General features: G+C 37.2%; 2 protein-coding genes and 1 non-coding gene across 4 annotated transcripts; 1 reads left to right on the top strand and 2 right to left on the bottom strand.

The window, feature by feature from the left end:
- Window positions 1-377: 377 nt before the first annotated feature.
- cad (carbamoyl-phosphate synthetase 2, aspartate transcarbamylase, and dihydroorotase) lies at window positions 378-23,758 on the bottom strand. 2 transcript variants are annotated; one of them, XM_039692670.2, is made up of 44 exons: window positions 23,308-23,758; window positions 21,668-21,807; window positions 21,420-21,549; window positions 21,168-21,310; window positions 20,928-21,069; window positions 19,898-20,069; window positions 18,809-18,994; window positions 18,585-18,694; window positions 18,275-18,417; window positions 18,009-18,140; window positions 17,621-17,854; window positions 16,571-16,792; window positions 16,237-16,425; window positions 16,022-16,146; window positions 15,792-15,925; window positions 14,931-15,043; window positions 14,580-14,830; window positions 14,214-14,460; window positions 13,996-14,094; window positions 13,468-13,692; window positions 13,195-13,377; window positions 12,092-12,310; window positions 11,832-11,999; window positions 11,529-11,711; window positions 9,264-9,368; window positions 8,903-9,142; window positions 8,705-8,786; window positions 8,429-8,595; window positions 8,169-8,333; window positions 7,763-7,894; window positions 7,428-7,629; window positions 6,301-6,491; window positions 6,072-6,212; window positions 5,784-5,873; window positions 5,514-5,670; window positions 5,354-5,392; window positions 4,274-4,440; window positions 4,108-4,182; window positions 2,850-3,062; window positions 1,928-2,053; window positions 1,566-1,721; window positions 1,368-1,469; window positions 1,186-1,280; window positions 378-1,070 (listed from the first exon to the last, which is right to left on the bottom strand). In XM_039692670.2, exons 1-44 carry the CDS (start codon window positions 23,399-23,401, stop codon window positions 971-973), a joined length of 6,729 nt encoding a protein of 2,242 aa, XP_039548604.2. In that variant the 5' UTR covers window positions 23,402-23,758; the 3' UTR covers window positions 378-970. The 2 variants fall into 2 exon arrangements, with proteins under 2 accessions (XP_039548604.2, XP_039548606.2); XM_039692672.2 differs by lacking the exon at window positions 5,354-5,392.
- A 364-nt stretch (window positions 23,759-24,122) lies between these two features.
- Window positions 24,123-26,358, bottom strand: LOC120493886 (epidermal retinol dehydrogenase 2). Its single transcript, XM_089118818.1, is given in 7 exon segments — window positions 24,123-24,694; window positions 24,891-25,012; window positions 25,101-25,245; window positions 25,386-25,485; window positions 25,596-25,630; window positions 25,633-25,726; window positions 25,787-26,358. Coding segments are annotated over 7 exon segments (1,146 nt in total). The 5' UTR covers window positions 26,264-26,358; the 3' UTR covers window positions 24,123-24,521.
- Window positions 26,359-26,714: 356 nt separating this feature from the next.
- trnaa-ugc (transfer RNA alanine (anticodon UGC)) lies at window positions 26,715-26,786 on the top strand. Its single transcript has one exon. It is a non-coding gene; the product is annotated as a tRNA-Ala (tRNA).
- The last annotated feature ends 540 nt before the right edge of the window (window positions 26,787-27,326 follow it).

The following is a 27,326-nucleotide window of genomic DNA, read 5'->3' on the forward strand; positions in this document are numbered from 1 at the left end:
CAATAATCAAATCATGATTGTGTAGTCCATTTAAAAACCAGTAATGAAAGCACCATGTAAATGTTCGATTTTTTGGGGTGAGATTGTCCATTTCAATGTGAATTTTATTTAAGATGTAAATTTATAGAAATTCAACAGATGTCATTTTTGATGCGTACTTGGAATTTTTCCTTGATTTTGACAATTTTGATTATAAATGCTTTGGTGAAGTTGTCAGTGTAGAAAACACCCAATACAAGTTCAGTCTAGCAAATGTTCAGGTGCTTTATGGTGATATTGTCTCCTTTTATTTGTACTTTATTTATATATTGTGTGCTTATAGGGCAGGGCAGGCTGACTGATGTTGCAGTGGAATGACATTAAAGAACAGAGAAAGATCCGAGATTGCAATCTTTTTTTATTTTCTAAAAATACAAATTACAAAAGTTTTGCACCTTAATGAAAAATAATATTCCTACAATACTGTATATTTAACTATTTGCACCAAGTGGATTGAATAACAAATGTCTGTTCATCAAATGGAATGTTAAAATGAGCATGATGTCTGTACTGTTGTAAAGGGACAACAAAAAGTACAGAATGAACAATTATGACAGTAAGATGTAGTAGTTAAATTGTTTCTATGTTTGCAAGATTTTTTCTAATACTGAAATGAAACTGATCAGCCTGCTGTTCTAGAGTGCTACATTAATGCAATGATCTCAGATCTCAGATATTCAGGATGGAACTAGCTTAACCACACACACTCCACTGTGGTTGCACTAATTTATATCAAATAGTCAGTATAAGAAAATTCAATTTTAGTGTCAATACTGAAAGGAACAACACATCTGGGTACTTCTCCTAAAAAATTATACCTAATGGAGGGTACAGGGGGTACACAGAATAAACAATAGCCATAGAATCCGTACGTTGCCAACAAAATGTTTCCCTTCATCCAAATGTCCAAGCCTAAACCATGATGGTCCTTTCATCGACCCAGCACAGTAGCCAGAAGTGCCATCCGAATATACATCCCGTTCTCCACCTGCCGAAAATAAGCAGCTCGAGGATCCGTGTCCACCTCCGCACTGAAAACAAAATATGGGATTACAAGAGACTACAAACAAAACTTTGTATTCTTGCTTTGACACTCCTCCTGAAAATTAGATTTTAACCAGATGCTTTGAACTGAGAATAGCAAACCTGATCTCATTGACTCTGGGAAGAGGATGCATGACTACCATCTTCCTTTTGGCTCCCGTCATGATATGTGGGGTTAGAATGAACTGCCCGAAACACTGTCAGAAAAAGTAAATCTTTTTATAAAAACTTCATGATGTTTTTGAAATAAATTATGAAATGTTCTCATCAGAAAAGTCTCCCACCAATTTGTACTCTTCTTCAGAGGCGAATCGCTCTTTCTGTATTCTCGTCATGTACAGGACGTCAGTCTCTGGCAGAGCCTCTTCAATGCTGTTAAACTCCTCCTGTGACAGACACATTTAAGGGAAATGCGGCCATGCAAATATTAAGCCCCCAAGTAACGGTCCACTCCTGAATTCATATTTTTGATTGGGACGCACCTGTTTAATGCCTTTAGAGGCTACAAAGTCAATGATCTCGGCGGGCATGGTGAGGTTTTTGGGGGCCACGTAGCGCAAATTGATCCTGTATTGAGTGAGAAGTCTAGCCAGAGAATGCACAGTGCGGCCATGTTTCAGATCACCAACCATGGTAATCTGAGATTTAAGAAAAAAAAAAAAAGTTAGTCATTATAAAAACTGAGCATCTTGTCCAGAACACAGCAACATTGGCTAAACTTTGAGAAGGGATTCTCAGTTTGATGATGCTAGTGCAACAGAAATAACACACTTCATCTCCAAGTGGAAATTGCAAGCTAATGAGCTAATAAGTTAAAGACAGAATATTTCCCATGTTAACTCACAGTCATGCCATTGACTGTTCCCAGCTCCTCTCGGATCGTAAAGATATCCAGAAGGGCCTGAGTGGGATGTTCTCCGACTCCATCACCAGCGTTGATCACCGGCCGCCGACAATGCCTTGATGCACTCTACGAACCAGAAGCACAAATAAATTCATTTTTTAACAAAGACACAAATAATTTAGTTTTCATGATGAAATATAATAATAATACTTTTAGAAAAACACGCACTGAGGAATTCTGCACAAACCACCAAGAAATATTTATGAAGAAAATTGTCCATTTAGATGTCATGTCTCAAAACTTTCAAAAGTTTATTTATCAAAAGTTCGCTATCATTTACAAGCCTGCGTTTTTTTTTTTGTTTTTTTTTTACAAATGTATATTTCTACTCATAGAAGATGCGTTAAATTCCTCAAAAGTAACAGTAAAGACATTAATAATGTTACATAAGATTTCCATTGCAAATAAATGCTGTTTTTTGAAGCAAAGAATCCTGTAAAAAAAAAAATCCCTGTTTCCACAAAAATTCAACGGTATATAATTATTGTATAAATGAACGAATCTTTTTCCGCGTCAATTCGTTCATTGAACGAACCAAATGATACGAAAAAAGATTTGTTCATTTTGATGAATAAGATTTGTTCATTTCGCTTGATAAGACCGTTATTCATCGTCTGGAATCATTTAAAGCCCTTTGATCAGTTTGCACTGAAACTGTTTTTTTTTTACCTTGAACCGTTTGGTTACCAGTAAAGTGCATTATATGGAGAAAATCCTGGAATGTTTATCCAAAAACCTTAATTTCTTTTCGACTGAAGAAAGAATGACATGGACATCTTGGATGACATGGAGGTGAGTAAATTATCAGCAAAAGGTTTTTTAAAAGTGAACTACTCCTTTAAATCATTAATGTGTGGCTCACTTCTACAGCTCCAGGTATGGGGTGGCGCAGAACAATGACATCAGCATAGCAGCTCATGGAGTGAACAGAGTCGGCCAGAGACTCGCCCTTCTGTGTGGAGGATGTGGACTCGCTGAAATGGACCACTGAACCTCCCAGACGCTGCATGGCTGCTGCGAACGAACTACTAGTGCGAGTGCTCACCTCGTAGAACATGGAGGCCATGACTTTACCCTGGGAGAAGAGGAGAAGAACAGAATTAAATGAAGAGTTTACAAGAACTTATTCCATTTTTGTTCATTTCATCTCCTTCTGCAAAAGGTTGTGTTTCCAAAGGCCACAGATGCCCATTTCTAAAGGAAGAGATCTACTTCAAACTGTGACACGTCACTGCCAGATTGAACACAATCCTGACTCCAGACTTCTGCTGACTTGAGCAGTTAAATACTCCTGCTGGGGGAGGTTTATGTAATGTTCAAGATGGGCTGTAATAAACTACAAATCCTCCAGTGACATCTACTCTGCTATTGGACCGAATTACACCATCAAAAATTAAAAGATAAATGTGGTCTACAGGACAGGTTGAATCAAGGTCCAATCTGCTCATTCTACTGTGTTCCTTAATGATTCTATTAACAATCATTTTAGTATGAGACCCACCACCCACCTTGAAGCAAATAACTGATCCTACTTCAAACACACACACAAAAAAAGTAGGTTGTGTTGAAATGTTCTCTTTTTAATGCTCACAAAGACTGCATTTATTTGATCAAAATTCCATTAAAAACAGTAATGTTTTCTATTTTAATCCATTCATGTGATGGCAAAACTAATTACCATTGAAATTTAGCATCTATTACTCCAGTCTTTAGTCACATGATCCTTCAGAAATCATTCTAATATGTTGATTTCAAAATACCATTTATCTGAAATAGAAATCTTTTGTAACATCACGCATACATTTTAAAAACATACAAATAGTCCTAACACTTTTTAAATAGCCTACTTAAAGTGTTTATTACAAATAAATTACTAAATGCTTAAAATAAATATAAACAAACAATTTTTGTTACATTTACAACCCTGTGAACACACTTCTCCTGAACAAGCTAACACAAATTAACAAATCATGAGCCGATTTGAATCTTTTTGACATTCATAGAAAAGAACCTGATTCAGACTCACAAATTTACGACATTATTTTTGTTTTAACATACATCACTTGATATTTTAAAATAAAAAGAAGTGGCAATTTTTTTTTATTAATAGTCACGTGTACCTTCAAAATATCCAAGGGTCGCTCTTTCTGCACCATGAGACGAAGAGTATGTGCCACATTGAACAAGTGGGACATCTGAAAGCCCAAGACAGATTGATGAGGCACTGTAAATACAATTTTTACATGCACAAAAGCAATATTTCAGAACTGGACAACATGATGTCACCTGTTCCTTGCTGAACTGGCGCACGGACAGGATGTGCTGGCCCACCAACGGGTGCAGCAGCGGGGAGGTCTGGGGGTGGGGCAGGATCTGCTGCTGCCCAGCTTGAGGTGACAGGATCCTGGCCAGGGGAGGAGGGTGTGCGTATGGCTCTGCTGAAGGAGCCAATTCTGGTAATGGAAGACAAAGAACGTCACAATCAGCATACAATATTTCACTGCTGTGTGTAGCAGTCAATCTCACTTTACACCAATAAACAAGACACTGCAGATAAGCTCATTGAGATCAACCTGAATCACAAGGAACCGCATGCAACAGATAAACGGACCATCACGTCTTGTTTTGATTAAGCTTTTGTAAAGGCTAAAATATGCCAAATAGAACAAATAAAGATTGGGAGAGAAAACAGAAGGTAAGGATGACAAAGCTCTAAACATCACTTTTTAATTTAAACATCACGGTATAAATGACACCACCTCTTCAGCTCTACATTGAGGCACAAAGTATGAAGAAATCGATTAGTAACTGTACAATAATAACTACATTTTTCATATAAAATTGCCAATATACTAGGTAAAATGTTTATTTTTAGTTTTCCAAAAAAAAAAGTTTTTTTTTTTAAAGCTGGAAAACTGAAATTGCTTTTTAGATAACATGTTAATATTATTAGTTAATTTGAAACCCGGTCTTTGTTGTTGTTATTATTATAAATACATGCATGCAAACAAAGTGCATAGTGATGCTAATTTTATTTGTTTTTCGATATAAGACTTCAACATCAGTAAGTTTTGAACCTTTCCAGCACATTAACAAAACCATGGTCATGTTGGTCACTAAAATTTCATTTCTAACACATTTTTAAATATCTGCCTTATCCCAGTACAATATGCAATGTGTTAAATGTAAAAATCACCAAATTAATAACTAAAAAAAATCTGGCTTTTACAGTATTTTGCATGCATCGAATTACCTTGAATTAATGAAAATAAGGAATATGGAAAAAACAGATGAATGAATTCAGACAGTTGCAGAATCATGAGACATATTGATTAGATGAAGCTATACACATCACATGGACGTTACCCAATGCCCTTTGGCGATGTATGGTAGATCTTTTAAAACCTGCATATCAAAAACATGTCTTGCTTGAAATGTTGTTTTAGATTAGCTTATGGTTCAGCTGAACAAGCTCCCACAAACTCACGCACAATCTCAGAGTGAATACACAGCAGACCCATAGTACCTGGTGGCAGACCAGGATCAGATGCGTGGTGGATCCGAGGAGGGAGAATGAAGCGTCCATCCCCAGCTGAGCGGCGTGGGCTCGGGGCACGGCTACGGACCACATCAACAGGTGCTGCCTGACGGAGGCGCTCAGGAGTTATTGCCTCAATCACACGCTGTAATGAACAAGCATGTTTATTTGTTAGCCAGTACACAATAAAAAGCAAGAGCTGAACAGTGAACAATGCATGTTCAGGGTGTTTTTCAGGGAACATTTATTGAATGTTACCTTGAGAGCATCCTTTGTCACATCGGTTGTTCCAGGCGGGGCTGTTGACCATGACTTCACATCCTGACCATAACCTGGAGGTACAAACACCTTAAGAGAAAGAGGAAGGAATGATTAAACCTAGAAATTGATGAGCATGTGCTTTTGAATAGTAATAATATTTCACAATATGAATCAAATAAACATACGTAGTCTCGAAAAACATAAGAGATTTCATTCAACTACAAAATTAGGTTTAAACGCATCTATATCTTACTGACCTCAAATATACAACCATTATCTCTTTACCTGTCCATCAATATAGGCCAACTCTCCTCTGAGCACCACCCTCATGACCTTTCCCTTCACTTTCATGCCCTCAAATGGTGTCCACTTTGACTTGGTGAATTGCATGTGCTTCGGAATAGTCCACTCTTGCTCCAAGTCCACCTGGAAAATTCAAGCATCACTTTGAATATCAAAAACATTGAGTTTTCAGGCAGCAATTTACTATCTGAGCTTTGTAACTCTGAAATACCTCTACGTAAGTGTCTTCTTGAGCAGGAAGAGAGAATATTCTCCTGGGGTTTTCGTAGAGCCTCTTGATGATGTCATCAATGGTAAGGCGACCCTCACTGACAGCCGTGAGCAGCAGAGGAAGCATGGTCTCCAGACCCGGGTAACCTGGAGGTGGTTTCTCAGAGTTCTTCTCCTCTACTGAATGAGGGGCTGCAAAAATATATACATAGTTAATATAAGCTTCCAAGAACAATTTATGACGTGGCCATCGTAAATGGATGTGCACGACCATTCAACTTAGGGAGCAAAAAAAGTAAAAAAAATGTTAACAGCAATGTTGCATTAAATTGATCAAAAAGACTTAAATAATTAAAAAATATTTGTATTTTGAATAAATTCTGTTTTTCTGCACTTTCCTTTCCTCAAAGAATCCTGAAAAAAAAATGTATCACTGTTTTCACAAAAACATTAAGCAGCACAACCGTTTTCAAAATTCATAAGAAAAGTCATTGTAAATATTAATCTCAAAGTTACTGTTTTTTGTTTGTTTTTTAAATAAATGTAAAATTGGGGAGCATAATACTTTTTTCATTAAAAAAAATAAAATAAATCTTACAAACCCTAAACTTTTAAATGGTATTATACAAGTATGCCTGACAACAAAAGGGTTTAATTAGCCCATATGTAGAAAAATAATTAGGTATTTTACGCTTTAAAAAAAACTAATGTACTCAGTTTAACATTTTTAAGTCAAGTTAGTTTCAATGTCAGGATAGTTTGAAAAGGGATCTGAAGGTGTAGTTTGAACTCAAAAATAAAGCCTATTATAATAGACTATTGTCTAGGACTGTGCCAGCTTGTAGGACTGGGGATAGCTTGAAAGTCAGTGCGTTTTGTTTTTTTGATCAACCACAGGAAGGTCCGTCTGTCTAATCAATTATAAAAGATATAGAACACTAGGGAAAGAACAGGGTCTAGATGTAACTTTAAATGTTCAAGCTGATTTTCAAAATTTTTAAAACACTTTTAAATTTTAAAAAACAAAATTTTAAAAACATTTTTGGTCTCAGGTTAGTGTATTTGAAAGTGTACTGATATTTGCCTTTAGATGTGAGGCACAGCAGTGAAATCTGATCCTATTATTACCGTGGTCTGTTGCGAAACAGTCAATGATGTCTATATTTTCCCACAACGCCTCCATGTCTTCACGTGTACCCAACATGGGCCGCACCTGTGCTCTTCCGTTCCCAATGGCAGGCACATTATCTTCACACAGGAAGAGATGGTGAGGTGCCACTTCACACGTCACCAGGAGACCCTTTTGTTTAGCAGCTCGAATGATCAGAATCTGACGAACAACGTATGATTTTAGTTGGCTACAAAATCACAGGAACATGTAAAAGAAACCGGATGAAGACTTGACTATGAAGGTAAAAATGCAATGCAGTTGTCAGACCACCACAAATAACAAGGATTCTTACCTCTTCTTTCTTGGCAACATGGCAAATATGAACAGGTCTCTGATACAGCTGCGCTACCATCAAGATTGCCGCCACTGTCTGCTTCTCAGCATGTGCCACAATGGGCAAGTGCTTTGGCCACTTTTCAAAGTGCTGCATGCAAAGGAAATGATACTTAAGATGTGACATAAATTGCATCACCAAAAATAAAATAAATGAAATATTCAAAGGCAAAGGCGTATTTAAAATAAATTCAATTTAAACTTAAATGTATGCTTTTACTTTATTTAAAATACAAAATTCACAGTTTAAAACAAAATTATTTACATTTTAAAATAAAAACTACATGTATTGAAAATAAAAATATATTAAATTAAAATGAAACTGTTGTCAAACATGTTTCCTCAGCCTCCTCAGGTCTTCTTACCTCCATCCACAGAGAAACATTGTCCATTTTTAAAGTGGAGTATGTGTCATTCAAGTACATCTTCAGACCAGCAGTAGAGCTTGCAATGGACGGAAGTAGAGTAGCGTTGTCAGAAGACGCCCCCACGAAAAGAGCATAATCACAGCGGCAACCAGCCTTGGCAAGCTTGACGTATTCAAGACAGAAAAATAGTCCATAAACAACTTCCCCATTTGTTTTCATGTTAATAACCAACCAAATCTGTAATTTGTTGACGTTACCTTCTGTGCAACAGTCAAGGTGCTGGGGTCAATGATCGCAGGGTTAGTGTTGGGCATGGCGCACACCATGGTGACTCCTCCAGCCAGGGCGGCAGCTGTGCCAGAAGAGAAGTCCTCTTTATGGGTGGCACCAGGCTCCCGCAGATGCACATGGACATCGATCAAACCTTTCAACATAGAAGTAAGAATGGCATCAACCATCACAATTAGCCATCTTAATTTATTCGTTTTGACAAATTAAAACAATAACATCTGAAAAGACACAGCCATACTCACCAGGTAAACGGATGAGTTTCTGTGAAGTCATGCTGTCTACATGAGTCTTTACATGAGGAGCCCGACCAATTTGCCCCAGTGCCTGCCAACCCCACATATATTTCAATTATTAGGGATACGACAGCATGTAGTTGACTTCAAAGCAAATAAAACGTTTAATTCTGTGGGGTCGTCAGCAGTATGAGTGTCACTGCTCACCTGAACAAACAGCTTGGTGCATTTGATGTCAGTGATGAGTGGTACAGAGTAGTCGATGGCCATTCGACGAGTGCGGTAACCTTTGGTCACAAAGGACGACAAGCGTCTTCCACCAGAGTTCCTCATAGACAGATTAATGACCAAGTCAAAATGGTTCTCCTCTAAATAGTCCATGATGTTCCTCTGTTTGTCCTTATTATTGCAGTCACTCTCTTCAAATGGCCAGTCCACTGCCATCACCTGATCAGAGACAGACAAACAAATGTAATAGGCTAGTAGCAACATTTTGCCAGCTCAAACACTTTAAAAAGTTAAGCACTAGACATTTTAAGTAATGGTGTGTTGTGTTATTCCACGGTACCTTAATTCCATGTTCGGTGTAATAGTCAGCGGTGCCTACACTGGCATACAAGTTATAACCCAAACTCTCCAAAGTCTGGACTGTGGGCAGAAGCTCGCTTTTATTCTGAAAGAATTCAAAATAAATAATTTTTTTCCATTATTCTCTAATGAAAATGAGAGTGAATATGCAAAACATGCACCACTATAATCCAGCTTTCCTGGTTGTTGCTATGTAGTTGCTAAAGTGGTTTTAAAAATACAGTTGCTAAGGTGATCTGGGAGGTTGCTAGAGCATCGCTATGTGATTTGTTTGAAGCCCAACTGCTTAAAGGGTTAGTTCACCCAAAAATGAAAATTAAGTCATTAATTACTCACCCCCATGCTGTTCCAACCCCGTAAGACCTTCGTTCATCTTCGGAACACAAATAAAGATATTTTTGATTGAATCTGAGAGCTGGATCAGTCCTAGATAGACTGCCTTGACGGCCCATAAAGTCATTAAAGAAAAGGTTTAAATAATCCATGTGCCTACAGCGGCTCAATTATAAGTTTATCAAGCGACGAGACTACTTTTTGTGCGAAAAAAACATAAATAACGACTTTATTCCACTATTCCATGACTTCCTTATGGGCGCATGCGCGAGAACTGAGACGAGGACGTTCTCATTCGTCTACTTCTTGTTACCGGCTGCTCACCGCTTAGGAGTTTTACCGCCACCTACCGTATAAGATGATGTGCTGATATAGCTGGAAGCGCAAAACTTTCTGTTTACAAGCAGAGGAAGATGCGCGCTGTACATGCGCTTTTCAATTAGCGTATTTTCCGCACTATAAGGTGCACTTAAAAGCCTTTAATCTTCTCAAAAAACGACAGTGTTCCTTATAATCCGGAGCGCCTTATATATGGATCATCATTTTATACGGTAGGTGGCGGTAAAACTCCTAAGCGGTGAGCAGCCGGTAACAAGAAGTAGACGAATGAGAACGTCCTCGTCTCAGTTCTCGCGCATGCGCCCATAAGGAAGTAATGGAATAGTGGAATAAAGTCGTTATTTATGTTTTTTTCGCACAAAAAGTAGTCTCGTCGCTTGATAAACTTATAATTGAGCCGCTGTAGACACATGGAATATTTAAACCTTTTCTTTAATGACTTTATTGGCCGTCAAGAGCCAGTCCCTTAGGCAGTCTATCTAGGACTGATCCAGCTCTCAGATTCAATCAAAAATATCTTTATTTGTGTTCCGAAGATGAACGAAGGTCTTACGGGGCTGGAACAGCATGGGGGTGAGTAATTAATGACTTAATTTTCATTTTTGGGTGAACTAACCCTTTAAAGGGATGGTACCCCCAAAAAGTTTAATTCTGTCATTACTTACTCACCCTTAGTTCTTCCAAACCTAAATGCATTTCTTCTTTTGAACACAAAAGAACATATTTTAATTTAAATAACCATTGACTTCCATTATCAATGGCTACATCAACTGTCTGGTAACTGACACTGAAAACTCTATATTATAATAATACAATACAGGTTTGGATCAACATGAGAGAGAGTTGTAACATTACAGGTGCAGGTCAGGCTACGCGTACTACACAGCCTACGACATAGCTATGGTGTAGGTTCAACGCAGAAGTATAAATTTGCCTTAATAGTGATGCTTGCCATAGCATAATAATAATACAAACCACAGCTTTCAGTAATGTGAAATAGATTATGAAAATTTATTAGAGAGAATAACTCTAGGGTATCATGGCTTCGTTTAACTCCAGTTTTAGACATGAACTCAAAACTTCCCCAAGCCCTTCCCCTCGGGTGAATCCTTAACCACCATTTTTAAGTGCATTCAACTTCCAAGTAGGTGAGGAAAGTTAATTTGGACAGATTATTTAGACCCATGACCCCTCAATTTTGATCAAGTGAGTGAGTCTACTCAATATGTACACTTCAGGCAGATGCACGGACCACATTGCAACACGATTGGGTTGTTGGCAAGAATTAAAAAAAATAACACAAGCATACAGGCCAATATAATGGTGCAAAAAAACAACCTTGTAAGGAAAACAAAACAAACTAAAAATAAATCAGCTCCATAGCCGATTCCAAGAGGTTCAATTTAAAAACCAATTCAAAGCGTTCCGCGAGAAGTGGGCACTGAAAGTGCATACATGCAAGTGAACGACGCGGAAGGAAACGACAGGAAAGGTAGAGAGGGAAAGACAAAAAGTGGACTTATATGCAACCAAACTCAAGTGAATCAACATATGCGGTCAAGTAACTCATTACCTTGTAACTACCAATAGAGAGGAGAATATTCTTTTTAGGGATTTTGAAGCCGGTGCTGAGCATGGCTTTTAGATAGGCCTCATATCGGTTCTCCCCAAAGCAGGCCACTTCTCCAGTGCTGGTCATTTCAACACCTAAAACCACATCTGCTCCAGCCAGCCGTGAGAAGGAGAACTGAGGAACCTGAGGGCCACACACAGATTAAGCTTATGTAGATCTTCGAAAACACTGTTTTTGAAGGGAATACTTGGAACTGAACTATCCCAGACACCAAGAGTCAACAGACATTGTGAAGCTCATTACCTTAACTCCCACAATGCCAGTCCCTTTCATGAGCCCAACAGCCTCAACTTCCTCTCCCAAAATGACTCTTGTTGCAAGGGCAACAAGATCGACACCAAGTGTTTTGGATACAAAAGGAAAGGAGCGTGAAACTCGCACATTGCATTCTATCACCTTCAGCTGATCATCCTGTTGACAAACATGCCATTTAGATTCAGCAGCAAAGATTTTGAAACTTACTCTTCCTAGCTATTCAAAATAAATAAATTACAATTAATTACCTTGGCAATGAGCTGCAGGTTGAAGGGGCCGGTGACCTGAAGCTCCAGGCCGATAGCATGAACGATCATCTTAATGCGCTCCATGGTTTTCTGGTTGATGTCCTGAGGGGGAGTCACCAGTGTGGCATCTCCAGAATGCACCCCTGCGTTCTCCACATGCTCAGACACAGCTATGGCAATAACCACTCCATCACAGGCCACGGCATCCACATCTATTTCCTGATGGTTATAAATCATCACAAAATTTAGTGCATAAAGCTTTCCACACAACAGCTTACACGGCAAAACCACTAGAGTACTACAGAAAGCCAAGCTAATTCAAAGCTTACAACTAAGGATCTGTGTTGTTATTGTTAACTAAAATTATATATTTTTGTACAGTAAATATTTATTTAAACACAAACAGTAATTTATTGAAAAAGTGGAAATAAAATAAAATTAACAAAACAAGTACTACAATTAATAAAATGCTATAATAAATGCTAAATAGAAATACATCAAAAAATGACTGAAACCAAAATTAGAATAAACTGAAGATATAAAAATAAAAGATAATTGAATTATGAATAAATACTATCGTGGTATGCAAATAATAGTAGAATAACACTACTCTTAGGATGCATAGATATTAAAATTATGGCCAATTATTTTTATTTTTTTGGTTGATAACCGATAAATGGCTGATATTCAAATTCTATACTAGTTGGTCTAAAAAAAAAAGTATAATTTTAAAAGCAAAAAAGTGAATTTGGGCATTACAACATTAGACTCAAAATTAATATCCACTGTTAAAAACAGTATGGTATCGATATTGCGTGAATTCCTAATTACACAGTCATATGAGAAGTACAATCTTTCACTTCCATTCCCAAATTGAGCAACTAGAAAAGTAAAGAGACTTTTGGCATGGAATACAGTTATTGTACAAGATTTACAGCTCCGGTGATGGCAGTGGTGAAAAACCTGTTCAAACAGGCAATGTTTCATTTTGCACCAAATGACTGTATAACCCAGTAATTAACTCCTGCCTCTCCCAAATTTTCCAGAGAACTGAAAGTGCCTCAAAAAGTCTATAAAACATCTCCCTCTTTGTGTTGACTAACCTTGGCTTCCTGGATGAATTTGGAGATAACGACAGGGTGTTCCTTTGACACGGCAACAGCATTGGTCAGGAACATTTCCAGTTCACTATCAGAGTACGCAACGTTCATAGCAGCGCCGCTGAGAACATATGACGGCCTCACCAAACACGGGTAACCCACTGTCTTGCAGAAACCTACAGCAGACTACAAAAGGAATGTCAAGGGGACATTTGAAGTTACAAGCAATTACAAAAGAACTTCCTTGAAGTTGAATGTATTCTTTTTATAACATACCTCAATATCTGAAAGCTCTTTCCATCGGGGCTGGCTGATTCCTATTGTGTCCAGCATCCTGGAGAATTTGAAGCGGTTCTCTGCAGAGTCAATGAACTCCGGTGAGGTGCCCAGGATCCTGCACTGCTGTCTATGGAGGGACATGGCGATGTTGTTGGGCAGCTGTCCACCCATGGACAGAATAACTCCCTCTGGGTTCTCCATCTCATATATGTCCATCACCACCTGTGATTAAAAGCACAATCTTAATGATCCTAAAACAGCACTAATCATTCACAAATGCTACTTTACACACATTATAAAGTACAGTATAACAGAAGGATTATCAATTTGAGATTTGCAAAAGATTGCATTAATTTAAAATATGACTGAAAATGGATCTAAATGAATAAGGAAAATTAAGATTCCAAAGTAAAATCTCTAATATCAGCAGTTAAATGATAGGGAAACAATATATTGTGCATCCCTAATTCTAAGGAGATTTAAAGTATATATTTCAGCTAAACAAGATCCACATAAATCACTTACCTCAAAGGAGATCTCATCAAAATACAGTCTGTCGCACATATCATAATCTGTGCTGACAGTTTCTGGGTTGTAGTTCACCATAATTGTTTTGTATCCCATCTGTGAAATAGATTAGTTCACAAACACACTGAAATTTGACAAATTTATGATTTTATATTTCCCGCTTTAATTCAAGCCACATAAAGGCACATTTTATGCTTAATAGAGGTGGGATTCACCTTCCTCAGCTCCATAATACACCCAACAGCGCACCAATCAAACTCCACGCTGCTTCCGATGCGGTAAACCCCAGAGCCGATCACCATGACATGGGGCTGCTCGAAGACCACGTCGCTTTCTGAGCCGTTGTAGGTCAGGTACAGATAGTTGGTGTGGGCGGGCCACTCGGCAGCCACTGTGTCAATCTGTTTGACCACCGGAAGAATCTTCCAGTCTTGCCTCATCTTCCTCACAGCCAGCTCAGTGCTGCAGTGGGGGGAAAGAGGTACAAATTTCTGGTACAAACAAGTCTTGAAACGGTTTGATTTTGCAAACGAAAAGCATTTACATCTGTGAGATATTGCATGAGCACTTTTCCTAGGTACCTTTGCACAGCTTGGGCAATCTGTTTGTCCGAGAAGCCCAGCTGCTTGGCTTTCCTCATGACCTCAGGTGGCATTGCGCTCTCATCCTGATTATACATCTCCAGAAGCTTCTCGTGGTCTGCAATGTTCTTCATTTTATGCAGAAACCAGTGGTCTATCTTGGTCAGCTCATAAAGCCGTTCAACTGTGTAGCCGGCACGCAGCGCAGCTGCCAGAACAAAGATGCGCTTGTCTGTGGGTGTCTGCAACTCCTGAGATACAAAATACAATATTTCAGAGAGCGTTTTGTTTTCATGCATCATTATTTCAGACATGGGAGTGAGATGGAGGATCTGTATCTTCAGTACAAACCTCTTCAGACACTGGTTTGATTGTGTGATCGAACCCAACGCAGTTCTCATCCACCATTCTCAAAGCTTTCTGGAAGGCCTCTTCAAAGCTGCGGCCGCTGGCCATCACTTCTCCTAAGATGGAAGAGAGTGCTGAATGAGCTCACAACATACCATTTTGTCAATTAAAACTTTTAAAGGATTCAAACTACACCATTTAAAAATGCACACATGCGTTAAAAAAAAGATAAATGGCCTTTAAAATGCAAAGATTTTAAGAAGTCCCTCTTACAATAACAAAAAACCTAAGGTTTAACACCAAATGAACAATAAGGCTTTGAATAGTATGCTAATATAACAGGCCAAGCTTATATAAAAAAATAAATCAATGTTCTTATAAATAAAAAATAAAAAACATTGGTTAAAAAAAATATGGCAAAATTGGTAACCCCAACCAATCTTGAAAAAAAATTTATTTGAGAATTTATAAAATATTAGTATTTATTAATATTTAATATTAGTATTTTTTTACTTATATATATATATATATATATATATATATATATATATATATATATTTTATATCTATATATATTTTTATATATTATTTTTTATATTTACTATATATTTATTTTTTTATAATATTTTTGTTACAGTTTTCAATCTAATTTTAGTTGTATTATGTGCTGTTGTCATATTTATAATTATTTGTCATTTTAGCACTTGGGCAACAGTTCTAATTTATGTATTAGAAAAAAAGTTCTTTACAGCTTTATTGAAATGAACAAAACTAATTTTAATAGTTTTAGTTAACAATAACGCTATATTGAGAATTATAATAAACAGATCTCAGCTGCCATTTATTTCCATGTATGATGCTCACCAACGCTCTTCATGGAACTGCCAATTGTAGTGCTGACTCTAGAGAACTTGCTCAAATCCCAACGAGGAACCTTCACTACACAGTAATCCAGACTAGGCTCAAAGTTTGCTGTAGTGGAATTAGTCACCGAATTCCTGGAAAACAGTCACTTTTAAGCAACTTTAAAAATAACAATACTCAAATGTACAATTACATTTAGTTTAATAGCTCATTTTAAGGAAAGAACTCACTTGAGCACAGGCAGAGGGATTCCCAAGCCGAGTTTAGCGGCCACGTAGGCCAGAGGGTAACCGGTGGCCTTACTGGCCAATGCAGAGCTTCGTGAGAGACGAGCGTTGACTTCAATGATGTAGTACTGCCAAGACAAGCATGAGATTATGGGTTGACCACAACTTCCTAAAATCCATTATTCCTGGATGATGTAACTTGTAAGTGACTGAATTACCTGCTCGGATTCAGGATTTAGGGCATACTGAATGTTGCACTCTCCCACAATGCCCAAGTGGCGAACAACTTTGATGGCCGTGTTTCTCAGCATATTATATTCATAGTCGTTCAGTGTCTGACTAGGAGCCACCACTATTGACTCCCCGGTGTGAATTCCTAGAGGATCGACATTCTCCATGTTACATACCTAAATGAAAAGATATCAATTTAGAAAAGAAAACAAGGGACCATATATACTGGTAAAATGTGAAGGCATTGTAAATCATTTTGGATTCAAGTAAAAGTCTAAATGTCAGAATAAAAGGGAAACCACAGCTCTAGGAGCTTCGTACCGTAACACAATTGTCATAGGCGTCCCGCACCACTTCATACTCAATTTCCTTCCAGCCTTTAAGCGATTTGTCAACCAGGACTTGTGATGTGTGAGCAAAGGCCTGGGTAACTAACGTGATCATTTCATCTCTGTTATTGGCAAAGCCTGAACCCAGTCCACCCAGGGCAAACGCAGAACGGACCAGAACAGGATAGGAGAGTCTTTCAGCAGCAGCCACTGCCTGTCGGAAACACACAAAAAAAAGTTAGATAAGCATGCATTGAGAAAATTTTACTAACCATTTTAATACTACTAAAAGCACAATATGGATATAATATAATTATCTATTTAAAATTTATTGTCAAATGAAAATTTTCTTAAAAAAATAATAATAATTGGAAGACACACATGTATATACAAACACAGTATATGTATGAGTGTATATAAACATTTAAAACAACTTAATAAAGAATATATATATATATATATATATATATATATATGAAGAGTTCAGATGCAAAAACCTCTAAATGCCACTTGAAATTTTCTTCTTTAATGATGATTTTTATCAAACTTGTATATTTAAGTTCAGTAATTTCACTTAAATAACAATTAATAGGTAATTATCATTCCCATTTAAGTGAAATCACTGAACTTAAATATACAAGCTTGATAAAAATCATCATTAAAGAAGAAAATTTTTCAAATGGCATTTAGAGGCTTTTGCATCTGAACTCTTCATATATATATATATATATATATATATATATATATATATAAAAAGAAAAAAAAAATATATATATATATATATATATATATATATATATATACTTAGTGCCTTAGTAAAAAGACAAATAAAAGCAAATTATTTAGTATTGGCAACACATGAAAATACATGGCAACACATGGTAATACATGAAAATATTTTTCATGTTTCGTTATATTTTTTATAAAAAAGGCTTTGTATTTTAGGAAGATGGTCTCTAGCAAATGAATCATCATAACTAGAAGTCCTAGAGTATAAAAACATTATGAGATTCCCTAAAGTACACTAGATTAATGAGCTAACCTGTTCAACAGACATGGCCGCTTCACTGGGGGCAACATGCTCATTGATTTCCTCCATCTTCTCCACAAAGACCTTCCTGTCTTCGGTCATCTCTATGGAGGCTACTTGGGTTCCAAGCACACGCACTTTGTATTGTTCCAGCACTCCTTGCTTGGTGAGCTCCACACCACAGTTCAAGGCCGTCTGACCTCCGAATGTGAGCAACACTCCATCTGGACGCTCGTTCTTTATCACCTATTTGAGGGGTAGAAGGATGGAGGGTTGAGCTCATTTTTTAAGCTCTTAAGTCAAACCTAAACTTTGTGTTAAAAGCATCATTTCAGTTTTCAAAATCTGTCATGAAAAGAATGCCTAGAGAGTTAATCAGGGATGGACAGCTCTCTCCTACCTGCGTGACATATTCTGGTGTGATCGGGAGGAAGTAGACTTTGTCTGCCAGGCCCTTTGAGGTTTGTACTGTGGCAATGTTTGGGTTTATAAGAATGGTTTGGATGTTTTCCTCTTTTAGAGCTTTTATAGCCTGAAAAAAAAAAAGCAAGTTTCAAATTAATGAAGGAAACTGAGAAAACAATAATAAACAGCTGGCTTGTGAGATGCACTCCTTAATTTGCAATCCACACAGTCTCAAGGTTTTTTTTTTTGTTTAATACTCACTTGAGACCCAGAATAGTCAAACTCTCCAGCCTGTCCAATGGAAAGCCCTCCTGAACCAAGAACCAGAACTTTACGAGGCCGAACAAACGCTTCCGGGTCAGGAGATCCAGGGTAAGTGAGGTGCTCTGTTAGCCTTTGCTTAACTGTATAAAATATTAGTTAGAGTAATTTGTCACTTCTGCAGTAATTTGTCACTTCTGCAAATGTTCCTATAACTACTATAGGAACATTTGCAGAAGTATCAAACAAGTGTGCAAACAATCCTACAATAATCATGATAGCTTTACAGGCATACATCATAACAGATCACCTGATTTTCCAGCTTTGCCATCTTTTGCATCTTTGACTGCATCCAGAAACACATCAAAGAGACTAATAAGGTCTGTGGGACCCGCCATGTGTTCAGGATGGAACTGGACACTGAAAATTATATCAAGAATAGATATAAATATATCACCTTTATACATGAATACAGTAAAATGGGTAATGTAAATATAAACAAACAATGCACACAAATGAGAAATGAACGCAAACCTGAAGAGTGGTTTGTGGTTATGAACAATTCCCTCACTGGTTTGGTCATTGGCGTTGGTGAAGAGCACATCCCAGTCTTCTGGGAGAGTTTGGGGATCCACAGCAAACCCATGATTCTGAGACGTGATGAAACAGCGATTTGTTCCTTTATGGATGCAGGGCTGGTTATGGCCACGATTACCATACCTTAAATACATAGGGACCATGAACGAAGTTGTAGCTTTTAAGATTCACAATAAGAAGCTGCATTACTTGACAGACATAAACCACCTCTGAATGAGCCTGCTGACAATCCGCTTTTGGAAAAGGGCATGAAAGAATGCCCGAGACTGGCATCACAGCCTTGAGCACATGCAAACAAAACAACTATCCCAGGACTCTTAGAAAAACAATGACGCTTATCCCAGGAGTAACGCAGTGGCCCCCGTCTAGACGGCTGAGCTCAGCATAAACTAGATTTCACACCATGTTGGTTTTTCATGAAAATTGGAATGGCATGGAAAAGGCCAAAGAACCAGTCTTTTGTTCCTCTGCAAACACTACAATCCACTGACCATAGCGTGATGCTGTCTGGTTCAGTTAAACTGCAAAAATCCTATATTTTTTTCTATAACCATCTTTGGTGAACTACAATAAGTTTGAACATAAGAGCATTATACTTTTAAAAGAATAATTTTCTAAAAATCTTTTTTATAAAATTTCCCTGTAGATGGAAGTGTTAAAACGGCATTAAAATGCACTTAAATAATTATATTACTTTAATACATGCAAGGATAAAATGTCTATTAATGAGATAACATTACATTTTTTAGCCATTATTCACACTCATGTCATTACAAAACTGCATGACTTTCTTTCATCAGTGGAACATGAAGATTTTTTTTTGTCCATACAATGGAAAGTCAAATGGGCTCCAATGTTGTTTGGTTTCCAATGTTCTTCAAAATATTGTTCCAAAGAATAACAATGCATGCAGGTTTGGAATGATACAAGTGAGTAAATAACAGAATTTTAGTTGAGTGAACTATCCCTTTAATAAGAAACGTGCATTAATAGCGGAAAGTGAAAAAAGATGAATGGATTGCTTACTTCATTTTATACGTTTTTGCACCAATGACCAAAGATAGCAGCTGATGGCCCAGACAAATCCCAAAGACAGGTTTGGGACTCTCCACACATACCACCTTCCGTACGTTCTCTACCGTCTCCTTACAGTACTCTGGATTGCCAGGGCCATTGCTGATGAACAACCCATCAAAGTCTAGAGATAAACAGAAGCAATACCAAAGTGATAACATTTTCATTCTCCTAAAATAGCAGACGACACTATCGTTAAAATGTATATAACAAAACACATCTTTCCTAGGGCTGTGCAAGTAATCACAATTGATTTTTATTTTGCCGTCCAACAATTATGAAAAAGGTAATCGAGGTAAAGTGATTATTATGCTGCTGCCACATTCAGCTGTGCGTAAAAATAGTATAAATAGAATAGTAAAAAGCAGTATACAGTTGTTCAACTTCGGAACGTTACTGATATTAAACTGTTTCATGAAAAGCACATGAAGCCACCTAAATGGTCAAATAGCATACATACCAAAATGTCGTTTTAGTAAATATCCTCGAAAACAGTCAGTTATGTCTTAAGTAAATGTAAACAGTTGAGAAAGAAACTGCATGTGTAACAGTATCCATGGATTCACACTTAAAGTGACAACAGCCTAATATTACTGCTTCAGTCTGTCTCAATGTTAATCAAACAACAAAAGGCAAAGATAAAATCACTCATTGGTCTTGAATGAATAACTTTTAAAACTTTAACAAAGATCTATATTTAATGTATTTAGTGAAGACTTTGAAGACTTATATTCCATTTGATTAATTTATTCAGTTTCTGTATTAGTTTCTTTGTTTTTATTGTATTTCTGACTGTTTACTTGTCTTCTGTAACAAGGATCTTGTACTTCGCTACATTAGTAGCATAAGTTGACTATTGGTCATTTTACTGATATATAACATTACTCATATAATGGTTTAAGACTTTGATCATATCGCCCAACAATAATCATGTTAAATTGTATTTCAACATATCAATGTGGAGAACAGCACCATGGCTCACCATTGCAGTCCAGATGATGATCCCAGGGGACAACGGTGACCCGGGCACCTCTCTGGCACAAGCAACGGATCTGGTTGTATTTTATGCCACAGTCTATGGCAGTGATTCTCACTGTTCCCTCTGGATTAAAAACTTTTGGTTCCTGTTAGCATAAACACAAGAAATAAAATGTCTTTAAACAAAATAAAAACACATTAAGATTGATCTGAAAAGAAAACATTATCAAAGCTAGCCACCTACTTTCATGGAAACTTCCTTAACAAGGTTGCGGGTGTCCGGATTGTCAAACGGAATGTTGTGGTCTGAAGTTCCTTCCACCACAAGTTTCCCCAACATGGTTCCCTTTTCTCTGATCTTTTTGGTCAAGCTTCGAGTGTCAACCCCTAATTTTACAGGAAGATTTGTATCAGATTAATGCTAAAATCTAAACCAAATTACTTGCTTTACTTTGTATAAGTAAAAAGCAAAGCAAGGATGCCTGCACTGACTGACCTTCGAGTCCAGGGATGCCTTGCTCTTGCAGCCACTTATCCAGAGACTTGGCGGAGCTCCAGTGACTGGGATTCTTAGACACCTCCCCAACAATGAGAGCAGCGGCATGGATTCTGGAAGATTCAAACCACTAGACCACAAAAAAAGGAATATTTAGAACAAACCATACCAGTAGTATTATAATAATCTGTTTTAGAAGAATTATGTACTATTAAGAAGACTATGTGGATACAAGGGAGTAAAAAAACCTTGCTCAGTCCAAACTCTCCATCCTCATCTTCAGGAACACCATAATTGCCAATCAACGGGTACGTCAGAGTAAGTATTTGAGACTTGTAAGAGGGATCTGTGAGAGCCTCTGGGTAACCCACCATTCCTGTCTGGAAAACTGAGGATACACAATGTATGACATAGGGATATCAAAAGGGACATCAATGTATATATGCGTGTGTGTGTGTGTGTGTGTGTATATATATATATATATAACATAGCATTGTTTTGACTTTTTAAGAGGCCTTAACCTTCAAATAGTCTTCGTTTCCTTTTTACACTACTGGGCTTTGGGGTCTATATAATCCCAACAATTGATTGAGTAATTGTACAAAAAATATACATTTTTAATCATACAAATAATACATATATTTTTGTTTATCTTTCATCTATTCATTAATGCTGTGTTTTTGGAGATATAAAGTACTTTTGTATCCATATACCACACAATTTCTCAACTACACCATTAGCTTGCATATGAAATATTATTTTTTTTATGATGCATTGCATTTATGCTCTAATACTAGGCCTTCATTTCTGTGTGTAAATTTTCAGATTTATGGCAGTTTTTTTTTTTTTTTGACACATGAAAAAAATATATTTAGTTTTTTTCACATTTGCAATTCATTTTAATGTGGGGTCATATTGGCCCTGAAGACCAGAAGTGTAATCATTTTTTTTTTTTACATACCTTCAGAACAACCGAATCAACCCCAGTTTTTGTGCGTGTATAGATAGATAATGTATGAAAAGTCACAAAATCTTATTCCACTGAGATGAAGGGAACCTTTTTTTATTATTATTAAAGAGTCGATTGGGGTCATATAGACCCCATGACCCGAATGAGGGCTACTAGAATATCAATTAATGTGGTGCTATGTAATTGTATCAAGAACAGTGGAATTTGACAGGTTATGAAATTCTAACATCATGACTATCCTAGTATGACTACTGGTTGGGGGCAGGTTATCAGTAATACCGCAAAAATCCATGAGCAAGAACAAGTCAGACCTCTGCTCTGACCTGCAAACGTGTTTGCATTTAATTGGTCTTGGCCTTCAAAGCAAAAAAAATTATACAGGCCAAACTTTTGGACACACCTCCAGCACCTACTTGTTCTTTCTTTGTTCCTTTACTTTTTAAAATCACATACAAAAAGTGTTGCTAAAAATCAAATAAAACGTAAAACATTTTTGTAATGGGGCCAGTTGAGCCCTGACCCTTATCTAAACTGGAGGTGCTTTTTAAACAATATAGCTTTTCTATTGAAAAAATATTTTATTTGAATTAATGGTGACTACAGAATTCTTACTGTAGACATAAAAAATAATATGGCAAGACAAAAGATCACGAACTTTTGTCTAACGATTTACCACTGAACCAGAAACCATTTCTGGGATGTGGCGCTAGCGTGCCCTATGAAGTAGCTACTGAGGAGTGTTCACTTTAAACGTTAAGCGCGAAATCAGACACGTGTAACTTACTTCCTTCTCATCTTATTTATGAATCACATTCCGGCCGGTAAGAGGACAGGAGGAAGAAGTGTATTATAGCAGTGGCAAGAAAATAGGGCTGACGGGACACATATTTCCAGTACATTTCCTTTGATTTCACTTACCAACTTCACCAGACACTGAGGATACGGCACCGAACAGACGGCCTTTAAATGCTGTCCCGTCCTCCAATACTAGAGATGCACTTTTCTCCGACATGGCTGAGTGTTACTAGTTCTTCTAAAAGCAAAAACGAATCTCAGCGAATATCTATCGCTTTAAAGTTTTTGAACCGAAGTGGCTGCCCAGAGGTGCGTAATGCGTATGTTTTCTCCTTTTCGCCGAAATGCCCACGTGAAAACCACGCTGCTCAAGATGACGTTCACCCGGATGCGGAGTAATGTTAAATATATGCGATTTTAGATATCTCTGTCTAGGCCAAAAACCATGCTGTCCTGATGTAGAAGACGCTCATTGGCTGGTGACGATGTTTTATTTAAAGGTTAAAACCAAAAGAGGTCAGGTCAATTAGTGTAGTCCACGCTCTGCTCCAGTCACAGCAGCGTGGAGCCGAGCGCGTGGATTTCAGTTGGTTTTATACGAGAAAAACTACTACGCGTCAGCACGACGTCAAAGGGAGGGGGAAGGCCTGTTGTAACCCAGTGCTGTACTTTGTTCTCAAAAAATCTTTTACCTTCTTTATTTGACCTGGTGTGGGCAATCTGGGCATGGTCGGGGAATTAAAAAACTTTTATTCGGGAATAAATACATTTGTAACAGTATTTCAACAGTAGTAAGGGAATTGGGGGATCCAGGTTACCCCCAAAAATATAACTAAAAAATGATAATGTGTTTTTATATCTGAATCTGAATCTCTCAAAAGTGGAACTTGTCATAGTTGGGTAAACTTCTAGCGGTGAATGAGAGACTACATTAAACATTTTTATTAGAAATAAACTGAATAGAGAGTTTATTAGAAATAAACTGAATATAGAGATTGATACAGATGCAGTCAGAAGAGAGAAAGATGTAAACTTTACTGTCACTCCCATATAGCTACTGTAATAGAAACACCCAGTTTGTGAAGTCCAAGAAAGCTTGCTTTGACAGCATGGAATCCCACACAGACTCAAAAATTAAGATATATATATATATATATATATATATATATATATATATATATATATAATATATATATATATATATATATATATATTTGAAGACAAATGGACCACAGAGAAAAAAGGAACATTATTAACAATTCTGTACTCTATTCACTGGTACATTTGAGCAGACTGATATTACTCACTGGTGATTTACAGTGTTTTGAAAATTTTTGTTAGTTGTAATAGACAAGAGTGGCATGTGGATCACTGGCACTGTCATTTCGTTGGCACTGAGGCTTTTTGTAACTGTTGATGGGTACAGGAACTCCTCTAAAGTGATCCATCAGATCCATCCCACCAAAGAAGTTCACAAAGATGATGCCCAGTTTGGCAGGTATGAGACTGCAAGAACATGAATAGGTGGGTCAAGTTGATGTATAGTTAAATCTTGCCAATCATTTTGTGCAATATTAAAATTATTGAGACATTTATTATATTTCTGTTAACTGTTTGCTATTGATTTATTTGTTTTTTTAATTATTAAAGGTTGGCGAATGGCATGGAGATAAATTTTTATCTTCAATAACAAGTATTTATTTAGAGGCCTAAAATCAAGAAATATAGACTTGATGGTAACAGCAAGTACATCTTCTCCCTTAGTATGACATCCACAATTAGTTTTGCTGCATGTCTCTGATCCAAGACTGGAAGAAAAGACGGTCTCCTTAAAAAATTAAAATATCAATGTTACTGTATCACTAGTAGACAAATCTCAAATTAATGTTTCATAAATGGAAACTGTATTCGCTTACTTTGTTTGACATCCCCAAAACATTTGGGTATTTATTAGATAGGGACACACTATTGTTGTTTTGATTCCTTCCTTTTTAAGGACAAGCAGCTCCAGTGCAATAGATTCTGCGAAGCTCACTGCTGCAGACTTGCTTGCGCAGTAGTCTGTGGACAAAACGTGTTGGAAAATCCCATTCTATTTTTAAATCACACCTCAATTTAACACTGAATCATGAATGTGCAATATCTAAAGTTTAGTGTTGCACAATGATGTACAACATCTCTAAAATCTCTCTAAAATGTACCTGCAAGCCCATTCATTGCAAACAACCCTCCATGGGATGCCACGCAGACCAGGTGCCCATGGTTCCGTTGCAACATAGCTGGGAGAAACGCCTTGTAAGTCTGTGAATTCAAATATTTCAGATAACGATAAGCTCACTGTTCCCATAACATAAAAACCAAGGTTATAAGAATGTAAAACATGAAGAAAACACTGAATTATTTTTCTTTACCCAGAAATGAGCAGCAACATTGACCCTTAGTGTTCCACCAGACTGTCAGGGGCTTCAACAAAAGTATATTTTCCTGTTACCATGCCTGCATTGTTCACCAAGATTGACACATCTCCAACCTCCCTTTTAACCTGTTGAAATTTTTATAACTTAAAAATACACCTGTTATACATAAATTATGAATTATTTACCAGTTCAGCAGCCTTGTAGATCTCACTTCTTCGGCTGCAGTCACAGGTATAGACCATTTCACAAGATGTAAACAACACTGGTCCAGAAACACTTCCTGTTTCATACACTCGCACATCTAATACCTGCTTTAATTCTTTTGCTGTTTTGTCCAGTGCCTCAGAGTTGATATCCCATAAGACTAATGTTGCTCCATAGTGTCCAAGTTCTTTGGCGATCAGTTTTCCAATCCCATTTGCAGCTCCAGTGACCAAGACTATCTCTCCCTCAACGTCTTTCTTGCAATGTGGAATAAAAACTCGAACAAAGGCTTCAAAAAAGTAAAAGACTGCTCCAAGAATGAGTTCAAAAATGTCTTTTATGAACCAGAGATTCTGAAGTATCCTCTCAAAGCTCTGAAAAACCTGAGTATGCATGTCTGATATAATTTGATCTGTTTTTTTCACATAGCTGTTTTGGTGGTTCTTCTCGTTGAGCATGCTTCGGTAAGTTTGGATCTCAGGTACAGCTTGTTCTATCTAAACTGGGTCTTTATATGTCACATCTGTCATTTTCCAGTCACAATGGTGTTTGTTTGACCTGTCACCTAGAGTACATTTGTGTAGTTAATTTTAGATATTGCTATTACAGCATGTGACCACAGTTTAATGTCATGATAATGTTATAATGAGGAATTATTTGTGTGATTAATAAATGTCTGTATTAAAACTGATGCAGTTATTTGTATGATACCTTATATATGATATTTGTATGATACCTGTATGATATATGGTGTGTATATATATATATATATATATATATATGTGTGTGTGTGTGTGTGTGTGTGTGTGTGTGTGTGCTGTATGTATGTACGTACAGTACGTATAAAGGTGTATATGATAAATGATTCCACATTTTAAATTACCTTTTCTCATGAGTTTCAAACAGGAAGGGGATGTAGCTCAGTGGTAGAGCGCATGCTTTGCATGTATGAGGCCCCGGGTTCAATCCCCGGCATCTCCAGTATTTTATTTTCAAGATTAGTAAAAGCTGTCATCAAACAGTATTAAATTGATTTATATTATTATTATATATATTTTTTAAAATAGAACGGCTTTAAAAGAGTCAAACATGTCTAATCTCATTGTACGCAATTGCGTCATACCAGAGAATGTCGGTTTCTGGACTGGCTGCAGTAACACGTCTCTGTCCATGCGGGGGCGCTCGCGGTCGAGTGCACAATGAATAGGAGTCAATGGGGTTTAACCCCCAGAAATCCACTTTTCTCAGGATGTAATTTTTTTTTCCAAGTAATTTTAAAGTTGCATTCAAAGGGGAGGGCTAAGATAATACACTCAGCTGAAAATTGCATTTTTAAGTTCACTTATCTGTTCTAAAAATTCGTTCAAAACTATGATGACGTCACACAATAGCAGAATGCTAGCGTGTTCCGGCCAACAATGGCCTAACCTGTAAGAAATCAAAAGGACATAAGTACTCGTTCATTCGACTTTTGGCCTATATATATTGAACTTGCGGAATCAACAATAAAATCTATGTTGA

The sequence above is a fragment of the Pimephales promelas genome, chromosome 13, assembly GCF_988280905.1.
Source record: "Pimephales promelas chromosome 13, fPimPro1.hap1.1, whole genome shotgun sequence".
In the NCBI taxonomy this organism is placed as follows: Eukaryota; Metazoa; Chordata; class Actinopteri; order Cypriniformes; family Leuciscidae; genus Pimephales; species Pimephales promelas.

What these genes read in the sequence shown, in the direction of transcription:
- cad (XM_039692670.2), bottom strand. Translation starts at nt 23,401, where the DNA reads ATGTCGGAGAAAAGTGCATCTCTAGTATTGGAGGACGGGACAGCATTT. An exon ending in TTGACTATTCTGGGTCTCAA is followed by an intron (nt 18,141 to 18,274) that starts GTGAGTATTAAA and finishes TTTTTTTTTCAG; the next exon opens with GCTATAAAAGCTCTAAAAGA. An exon ending in CAGTTCCATGAAGAGCGTTG is followed by an intron (nt 15,044 to 15,791) that starts GTGAGCATCATA and finishes CTTCCATCTTAG; the next exon opens with GAGAAGTGATGGCCAGCGGC.